This window comes from Hippocampus bargibanti, linkage group LG12 (assembly GCF_051943395.1).
Source record: "Hippocampus bargibanti isolate YZ-2025 linkage group LG12, ASM5194339v1, whole genome shotgun sequence".
Lineage (NCBI taxonomy): Eukaryota > Metazoa > Chordata > Actinopteri > Syngnathiformes > Syngnathidae > Hippocampus > Hippocampus bargibanti.
In genome coordinates, this window is record NC_142745.1 from 19,505,001 (window position 1) to 19,515,554 (window position 10,554).

At 41.6% G+C, this 10,554-nt stretch overlaps 1 protein-coding gene across 3 annotated transcripts in view; it reads right to left on the reverse strand.

Annotated features, from left to right (window-relative positions):
- sulf2a (sulfatase 2a) overlaps positions 1-9,227 on the reverse strand; it is a 79,836-nt gene extending 70,609 nt beyond the window's left edge. For 2 of the 3 annotated variants that reach the window (XM_089009841.1, XM_089009842.1), the window contains exons 1-2: positions 9,144-9,227; positions 8,335-8,386 (exon numbers count right to left, since the gene is read on the reverse strand). Coding sequence is in view for 1 of the 3 variants with exons in the window: in XM_089009839.1 (XP_088865965.1) it covers positions 8,335-8,340 (6 nt within the window). In the remaining 2 variants the exon portion in view is untranslated. The remainder of the gene's footprint in view (positions 1-8,334; positions 8,387-9,143) is intronic. The other variant, XM_089009839.1, reaches the window with a different exon arrangement.
- Between the last annotated feature and the right edge of the window lie 1,327 nt (positions 9,228-10,554).

Sequence of the window (10,554 nt, forward strand, 5' to 3'; positions counted from 1 at the left end):
ACACACTTGACTTTGAAGTCAATCCTCTGGAAAGCGTCGCTCGCCTCTTGAATCGCAACCCAGAGTGCACCTTTTTCTCGTTAGCGTGGCGATCAGCCCACAGTCAGTAACACACAACGAGGGTCTGATAGGCGTTTAAACCAACCACAAGTGAGCAAACATGGCCGCCGCGGGGAGGCAGCGTGTTTATTTCTGTACTCTTGAATGTCAAAATACAGTGATACCTCGGTTTACGAACCCCTTGGCTTACGAACTTTTCGGTTAACGAACGTTAAATTTATGAAAATTTCACATTGGCATACAAACTATTTTTCGGGATTCACACGGAGCACCACAATGAGTGTCATTTGCGAACGAGCCCGTTCTCCTAAAACAAAATCGCAGCCGGCTTGTTTTTGTCCTCTATTCCCCGCCCCCAGTCGTCGGCTAAAGCCACGTGATTGGTCAAGAACGCTGCAGTGAGGGGGTGGTTTCAACATTAAAGAGATAGGCAGATGACAGAGAGTGACAAAATGGATCGAAAACAGTTACATTTGGACTTGTTTCAACTTTGATAGTTCAAAGGCAGAGTGTACACTGCAAGGTTAAAATTCCAATCAATCAGGCTCCACAAATAACACGCACAAGGCATGTGTACACTTGATGCAAAAAGCTATCACCCAGCTAAACAGAACACAGTTGCTGAGGAACTAGGTAAAATTATCGCAGAGAAAGAACCATAATGGACCATTCCTCAAGATGGTGAAAGAAGAAGGCTACGTTCCTCATCAAGTGTTTAATGCTGATGAAACCGGCCACTCCATTCCATCAAGCCACCAACAACCATTACAAAGGTAAATAAAATGACTTTATTATAGAGTACAGTTTATTTCTTTAATTATAATACCATAGCACATTTATTATACATAAAATAAGGTAGATTTTGTGCAGTTTCAAGGCTTAGAAAATTAGAAAGTAGAAAATTATGTTTTATGGGGATCTGGGAACGAATTATTCTCATTTTAATGGTTTCCTATGGGAAATTAATTTTTGGGATACACACTTTTCTCCTTACACACTCTGTCTGGGAACCAATTAAGTTCGTAAGCCAAGGTCACTGTACACAGTGACACAAAACTATTTCAGCCGGCGCTGGGGAGTGTGTGTGCATATGCGAATGTTTTAGCAGCCTCCGCAGAGTGACACTTAAGGCCCTGCGCAAAACACGGCAGGCAGCCTTTTAGAAAGCGCCGCGCCATGTTTTCTACCCACTGGCCATGTCTGAACGGCTGCCCAGAAGCAGCCCCGCAAGCGTACTAACGACAAGGGGGAGGATGAAACGACTCCTACTCGGGAGAGGGAGCAAGATGATGAATTTTGTAAGAGCTGGCTCGGCGATGCATTTTACAGTCGTCACAGCGCCGGGCAGACACGGACGGCCCCGTGCCGACAGAGCGCAGTACGGCTTATTAGAGTCACTCTTTCTGTCCATGCCGTGTGACAAGTGGCTCTTTAATGAGCCGTCTGAAGTCAAACAAGAGGAAATAGCAACACAATACATGTTGAAGCTAGTCGCTAGCCATTCACCGGCGCTCGGATACGGTCCGCTAATCTCTCTCTATCTGGTCCGGCGCCGTGCGGAATAAGAATCTTGCCAATTGGCATCCGACAATCCCGGGGTTCATTTGCATAACGGCACTCCATGTCAGGTCAGACCGGTGGCGTGTTTTCTGCAGTTAATTACAGTCTGGAATGAGTTTTCTCAAAAGACAGAAAAATACATGATGGCGGCTGCGGTGCTTGCTCTTTCATTCTAATTTGGAAGTGACAAGATAAAACTGTGTACGGAGGTAATTGCGGAGAGGCGTCGGAATTACAAGTGCAGTGAAAGGATGTCGTCTGGTAGCAGGGGGGAGGCTAATACGCCATCCAATTTCTGCCCGTTTAGCATGCAGACTGCAAAGTCTTGCCTCAGTCACGGCAAACCTCATTAAGATAGAGCAAACGCATTCACTTGACAATGAAAGCTAATTCTCTGTACCCCCATCGCCGAGATATGGAGAGAAACGAGAGAAACCTAAATTGGGTCTTTGGGGAGAGGGTAAACATGAAGGTAGACCCCCCCCTCCCCCCAGACTGGACCAAACGTCAAAGGGATCGACATCAAAAGCGGACATACAATCGAATAATAATAATAATAATAATAATAATAATACATTTCATTTGTAAGCGCCTTTCAAAACTCCAAAGGTCACTTTTCAGTCACATGATCAGTTTTTCTGTGAGTGAGCAGCGGCAGCCACACATGCCAGCATTCACTCAACCCAGAAGTAACTCAAATAGATAGAAAGTTAGGTAGCTAGCTAACAGATAGCTCATAGATAGCAAGCGAGACAGATATATAACTATCTAGATCACCATATAGCTAATAAATAGCCAGCTACCTATCTAGCTAGCTAGCCATATAGCTAATAGATAGTGAATAGATAGCAAATGAATAGCAAATAGATAGCCAGCTAGGTAGTTAGATAATAGATAGCAAATAGATACCAAATGGATAGCAAATAGATAGATAGCTAGATAGCAAATAGATAGCAAATGGATAGCTAGCTAGGTAGCTAGCCACAAATCTAGTAGATAGCAAATGGATAGCAAATAGATAGCCAGCTAGGTAGCTAGATAATAGATAGCAAATGGATAGCAAATAGTTAGATAGCTAGATAGCAAATATACAGCAAATGGATAGCTAGCTAGGTAGTTAGCCAGATAGCTCATAGATAGCAAATAGATAGCAAATGGACAGCAAAGTAGATGGCCAGCTAGGTAGCTAGATACTAGATTGCAAATAGATAGCAAATGGATAGCTAGCTAGGTAGCTAGGTAGCTTGCCAGATAGCTAATAGATAGCAATTGGTAGCAAATGGATAGCAAATAGATAGCCAGCTAGGTACCGAGATAATAGACAGCAAATGGATAGCAAATAGTTAGATTGCTAGATAGCAAACATACAGCAAATGGATAGCTGGCTAGGTAGTTAGCCAGGTAGCTCATAGATAGCAAATAGATAGCAAATGGATAGCAAAATAGATAGCCAGCTAGGTAGTTAGATAGTAGATTGCAAATAAATAGCAAATGGATAGCAAATAGATAGATGGTTAGATAGCAAATGGATAGCCAGTTAAAGGACAACCGACGGCTCCGGACAAGTTGTGTCCATAATTTGTAAAATGGCTTCAAATGACTTCCACTGAGTGTATTTTAATAAGATTCCACTGCATATAGCTATATTTTATGTTTTAAGACTCGCTCTGAATATTCAGGAAGTCTTCTTTTTGAGTTGGTGACGGGTCCGTACATGACGTCACTAAAGGACCGCCCCCTGACCGAAAAAAGACATATTGTAGCAGTCCTTCCATCATGTCAATGTATTTAGCTGTACATGTTTGGTCTGAGAACCGTGTTGCACCCAAAAGCCGCCAGAAGAGGGAGTCCAAGCTCCATATAAGGAATTTATCAGCCTGTGGAAGCGGACGTGGCCACTGGAGGTCGCCATTTTGTGCCTTTTTTCTTTTTTAAATGTTAATTCTACGCCTGGCACCGCAACGCGCTAGCAGGCTGGCAATGCGTTAGTACATCCCTATGTTTAAATATTATATTATAGTCAGGTATACTGTATCAATATCATACCTACTGTAATATTTTTAGGGTCAGTACCCCCCCACCCCTCAATGTCTTCATTACATTTTACTGCAAAAACGTTTAGATAATACATACATAAATACATATATCATTAAATGAAAATAAAATAAAATCTTCTACTAAAACCTTACTAACGGCTCAATTTTTCCTAATTTACTGACAAGAAAACGCATATGCGTGTGTGATATCTCATTGCGCAATTTTCTGAACCAAATTTCACATGAATACTTTGAACAAGTTCCAACATATTTCGAGTAATAAACAAGTATGTTCTTTATTGTAGAGCATTGTGGCTTTTTTGGCTGTGGACAAATTTAATTTGTCCACAGCCAAAAAAGCCACAATTTAATTTGTCCACAGTAAAATAAATAATTTGAATTTGTGTTCTTACAATGTATAATGTTTATAAAAACATGAATGATATTACGGCAAAAAAAACCATGGTAAAATGTTTAATTTAACTGATTTCAAAATAAAATTGCGCCTGACCGGAACTTTTGTTTCTTCTCGAGACTTTTCGCACAGACTTGTTTTCTCTGTGGTCGACTTTGCTTTTTACGAGTGGCGATATTTGTTATAATTAGCATTACTGCTAATATTAAATGGTGAAAACGGTATCGAAAATATCTAAAAATTATATTTACCGATACTAACGTTCTTGTATGCCGTACACATCTAAAAACGTGCAAAAATTGTACAGAATACCGCAAAATACGGCCGGTTGACAGGTATGCAGTCCAGAACCCATTTTCGGTTGTAAACCGATATGCCATAAAAAAGAAATCGAAATTTTGGATCGAAAACCGAATTTGTTGAGAACCGAGACGTTTGAAAACCCAGGTTTGACTGTATTCACGCCAAAAAAAAAAACACATCAGGTGTGACCTTTGGTAAAGACGAGGTGGATTTGGGAGGAGACAAAAAGGGAGGAGTGCCTGCAATGGGCAGACGTCCACGCTTGGAGCACGCAGCATGGGACGTGACATTTAGCGAGAACAGCAAAATGTCATGTCAATTAATCAGGAACACCAACACCGACACGTATTGATACGCAGCGGTTCTTGCCCACCTCTTCGCTGTCTGCGAAAGAGCACGACCAAAGATGGAGCGCCATGGCTTGGAGACCCCTTTAATAATATTTCTGCTTCTTCAGCTTGAGCCTACACCGACAAATGGATTGGATCCATCATTTACGCCATGGCGGAGCGAAGCCCCCGGGAGATGGCGGACGCTTTTCCACTGTAGGGAGTTGTAAATTGCTTTTGAATAACCGCAGTCTAATTGACGGCAAAAGAATGCGCTGTCATAAACTGTCATCAACACATTTTTCACTTTGTACGCGCTGCAAGCCACACCGCCCCCAACTCCATCTCTGCGGTGACGAGGTTTTCAAAGTGTTTCTGTGAGCGACGCGGCTCTCCCTCAGGGGACCCAAACAGTGGAACAACTGGCTCATTAGAAGTAAAATAAGCATCAAAACAGTAGACGATAGAGCCGTGAAGCCTTCGGAGGAATGACAAGTCAGAGAGAGAAGAGTGCAGATGGATGGATGTGAGACGCTGGAGGATAGTCGGCGTGGGAGGGGAAGACGGAATAGTGGAAGAAATGCAGACACTTTGCTCCGATATGCACTGAATAATTTTCATGCACAGTATCTTGCTTGTGAGTGTAGTTAAAGGACAACCGACGCCTCCGGACAAGTTGTGTCCATAATTTGTAAAATGACTTCAAATGACTTCTACTGAGCGCATTTGACAAAGATTCCACCGCATATAGCTATATTTTACCTTTGAAGACTCGCGCTGAATATTCAGGAAGGAAGTCTTGTTTTCAAGTTGATGACGATGCCTGACGTGATGTCACGTCAGGAACGCCCCAGACCGCGAAAGCGATGCACAATACATTTTGGGTACGTTGTTTGGTCTGAAAACATTGTGTTGATGGCGAAATTAGCAGGAAAACACATAAATAACGCAATAGTGAATCGTTGTGTGTTGCACCAAGATGACCAAGACTACTACTACTGCACCATACAGAAGTTGACACAAACAACTGCACCATACAGAAGTTGACACAAATTCCCAGCAGACAAATCAGCCCATTTCCAACAAAGCTTGGGCGCCATCTTGTCCATTTTCTGGGACGCTACATTGCTGTCATTGATGGCTCGAATTGATATGGAAGGACTTCTTTAATCAATTGCAAACATTTATGCTTTCCTCTTCATAATTATTTGAATCATATTCATAACTGGATGAGTAACAAGAAAGCATCTTCTCCGAATCTGAACTCTCTGAAGCCATTGTTTTGAATCTGGAGCAAGGAGTTTCCTGACGTGACGTCACAAACAAGGGGGCGGGACTTTCTGAATCTCCCCAGTTCCGAGCTCATTTTGTGGCAGTTTTGGGACACTTTAAGTCATTTTTATTGGTGTTTTGCATTTGACTAAAAATATCAGCCTGCGTGTTTTGGGTATTTTAGATGCTCTGAAACGTTTTTCTGATGTCAGTTAGGAAATCAAAAATTGGTGTCGGTTTGTCCTTTAAGAGGCCCCCGTTCGGACACATTAAGAAGCTGTAGGAATCGAAATTTAGCCTCTAGTCCAAAGCTCTCTCGGAACAGTCGGTCAATAATTTCATGATTGCCATGGGCCACAGGTGTCAAAGTCAAGCACCAGGGGGCAAATCTGGCCCGCCCCATCATTTTATTCAGACCGCGAAAGCAAGTCAAGCTTGTCCGTCCGTGATGCTTGCTAAAGTCCCAACCAAAATTTAAAATTGTCCCATGTCAACCACAATCATCATCATCATCATTAACATAATAACACATTTCATTGGTAAGCGCCTTTCCAAACTCTCAAGATCACTTTACAGTCACTGAATCAGTTTTTCTGTGGGTGAGCAGCGGCAGCCACATGCGCCAGCGTTCACTCAACCCGGAATAACTCAAATAAATAAAAAGCTAGCTAGCAAGCTATTCAATAGCCAACAGATAGACAGCTAGCAAGCTCGCCAATAGATAGCTAATAAATAGCCAGCTAGCTAATAGATAGCCAGCTAGCTAGCTAGATAGCGAATAATAATAATAATAATAATTATTATTATTATTATTATTATTATTATTATTATTATTATTAAATAATAATAATAACAATTATTATAATTTTTACTTCAGATTGGAAAACTAGTAGTCATTCATTAATTTGTTGTTCGGTTTGTATGTAATATGTGCCGATGAAAAATTTTCATGGTTTCCCCAAATTCATAACGGCCCCCGAGAGGAAACTGTAACTACAATGTGGCCCGCCGCAAAAACTAACTTTTACACCCTTGCCTTGGGCTGACCACATTTGGTTTGGAAATCAATGAATATCTGAAAATAAAAGCTGCTCAGGCTCCAATCCGCCCGGGGTCCAATGGTGCCATTTGCTACAAATATTTTCGACAGCAAGAATGTTTCTCACCTCCGCACGCAGGTGTAGGCAGTAAATTAAGTTGTTTTTTTATTATGGAAGATTTCTCTTCAATTTGGCAGACTCCTGCTCCAGATCCTCTTCCTCCCTCCACCTCTGTGTGCCCCCCCACCCCTGCCTGTCTCAGCACGATGGGGAACAGGGCTTTCAGCTGCTCTGCCCCCAAACTCTGGAACTCACTTCCTCCCAACATTCGTAACATCGATTCGCTTCCCACCTTCAAATCCCATCTCAAAACCCACATATTTAAAATTGCTTTTTCTGTGTAGCTCTTTCTCTTGTTTCTATTTATAACTGTATTTTATTTATTGTATTCTATTTGTGATTGTATTTTATTTATTATAGTACTTATGCTTGTCTGTGACTGTAAAGTGTCCTTGAGAGCTTTGAAAGGCGCTTAAAATCTCCTCTTCTTTTCCTTTCGGCTTTTCCCTTCAAGGGGTCGCCACAGCAAATCAGTGTCCTCCATCTTTAGAGGTTTGATCCGCATGTTTGTTTTGGCCAAGCTTTTACGTCGGATGCCTTTCCTAACACAACCCTCTGTATTTATGCGGGCTTGGGACCGGCACAAGAAGACTTTGTGGCTACAGAACAAGCAACTCACTCAGTAAAAGCCTTCCAAAAACATTGAAAGCCGCTTAAAATGAAATATATTATTATTATTATTATTTTTTTATGAAAATGAGTAGAATGTCTACATTTTCTTTACTTGCACCACTGAAGAAGCTACTGTACTACCAATTTGTTTAAAAAGGTGATGTGGAGTCTTATCAGATATTCTGCCGTCAAATGTTGTCGGTCTATGAAAGATATGAAGGACCTTACCACACTCTAATATTGAAAGGAAGTGTGGACTCATTTGGGCTGCCGACAAAAATAGAAATCATCACATTACTGACACTGGTGGGAATTACATGATGGTAATTTCCCGAAGGAATACAATGTTAAGTCTTTCAAATTTTATATGCACTTAAGGACATTGAGAGATGTTATTGTTTGACTTTCAGAGTTGTATGTATACTTGAAGGAAGTATGATGTCATGGTAACATGGCCTCTATACATAAGAATTGCAGGGAAGGTGCATGACTTCTTTTTCCAAATGTACATGCAAAACTAAAACTGCCATCCTTCGCCACAAATGAGAATATTTCACATATACTATGGGAACACTCGTCTCTCATACCTTCATGATGCATGCTGGCACAGTCACTCTCGAGTGAGGACTCTTGACAAGCCTGGGGAAGAAAGCAGAGCAAGTCATCAAGAGAACGACCTTCAGTGGCAGATACATGTTGTGCTACATTAAGACGAAAAGATTGCTGCTACATGCAGAAATATTTTGGATTCAAAATACGTATGCAGAAATATTGTGTTGTTCCAATGCCCATCCACCCTTTACCCATTTTTCCCTTGGACGGCTTGTCCTCATTTAGGAGCCCTCTCACATTGAGTCAATTTGGTGACTTTGGTCGAGAGACAAACTCCACTGTGGACTCGACGCTGGTCAATCGTCATCCAATTAGTTTTACTGAAATTCCTATATTTCAGAAAATTGAGTCTTCGATTAACTCAACGGGTATGTGTGACAGGTTGTAAAGTATCTTATTTGGTATTTTGGTTGCATTCGCAACAAATGCTTTAGTAAATGGGATAACACCGTCGTCAATTGATGAAAACACATACATGCATGGGAGTAACATCCATACAGGATGGGTTTTGGCGAGATTCGACCCGACCCTGCTGTCTCCTTTGGATGCGTACGTAATTAATTTTCAACAACAAAGATAATATACTGCGTCACAAAACACACTTTTCAATCAACACTGACTGTCGTCACTTGTGAAAAGGCAGAAGTCGTAGAGACTATTGATAACAAAATAGCCTTTTCAACGTCGAGCTGTATCTAATATCGATGGCTGTGAGTGGCGCTCGGCCAGTGTTCTGTCAAGAGGATCCCTGTGCTACGTTCAGTTGAATATGTTTAATTTTTACTTTGAATCCTGGCGATGGCTTGAGATTGCACGGTACAGTTGGAAGCTTCAACGGTGCATTTCGGTGAACTGACCTCGAGTGACGTCATAACCACGCGTCTGTGGGGGAGTGTTGAATTGCAGCGTCACCTGCTGTTCGCTCATAAAACTGCATGATAGAGTTTTCATGACTTGCAAAAGAAACCCATGGAGTGGTACTTAATTTAAGCAAAAAAAAAAAGACTGAAGAGCCATTTGGGAGCCAAAAGAGATGGATCTTTTTCGTGAGCCGAGCCAAAACAACCGGATCTCTGAACTATTAAAGGACAACCCGCGCCTGCGGACAGGTTGTGTCCATAATTTGTAAAATCACTTCAAATAACTTATGTGTGTTTTACAAAGATTCCACGGCATATAGCTATATTTTATGTATTAAGACTCGCGCTGAATATTCAGGAAGTCTTGTTTTCGAGTTGATGATGATGCCTGACGTGACGTCACGTCTGGAAAGCCCCTGACCGAGAAAGCGACACACAATGCATTTTGGGTACTTTGTTTGGTCTTAAAACCTCCGTGTTGATGGCGAAATTAGAAGGAAAACACATAAATAACGCGATGGTGAATTGTTGCACCAAGACTACTGTTTGATACTAGTTGACACAACTTCCCAGCAGACAAATCAGCCCATTTCCAATGGAATTTGGGCGTCATATTGTGCATTTTCTGTGATGCTACATTGGAGTCATAACGGCTCAAATTGATACGGAAGGACTTCTTTAATCGATTGCAAACATTTATGCTTTCCTCTTCAGAACTATTTGAATCATATTCATAACTGGATGAGTAACAAGAAAGCATCTTCTCCGAATCTGAACTCTCGAAGCCATTGTTTTGAATCTGGAGCAAGGCAGTTTGTGAAGGAGTTTCCTGACGTGACATCACGAACAAGGGGGCGGGACTTTCTGAATCTCCCCAGTTCCGAGCTCATTTTGTGGCAGTTTTGTTTTGGGACACTTTAAGTCATTTTTATTGGTGTTTTGCATTTGACTTAAAATATCAGCCTGCGTGTTTTGGGTATTTTAGATGCTATAAAACGTTTTTCTGATGTCAGTTAGGAAATCAAAAATTGGTGTCGGTTGTCTTTTAAGAGGCCCCCGTTCGGACACACATTAAGAAGCTGTAGGAATCGAAATTTAGCCTCTCGTCCAAAGCTCTCTCGGAACAGTCGGGTCAATAATTTCATGATTGCCATGGGCCACAGGTGTCAAAGTCAAGCACCAGGGGGCAAATCTGGCCCGCCCCATCATTTTATTCAGACCGCGAAAGCAAGTCAAGCTTGTCCGTCCGTGATGCTTGCTGAAGTCCCAACCAAAATTTAAAATTGTCCCATGTCAACCACAATCATCATCATCATCATCATCATCATCATCATC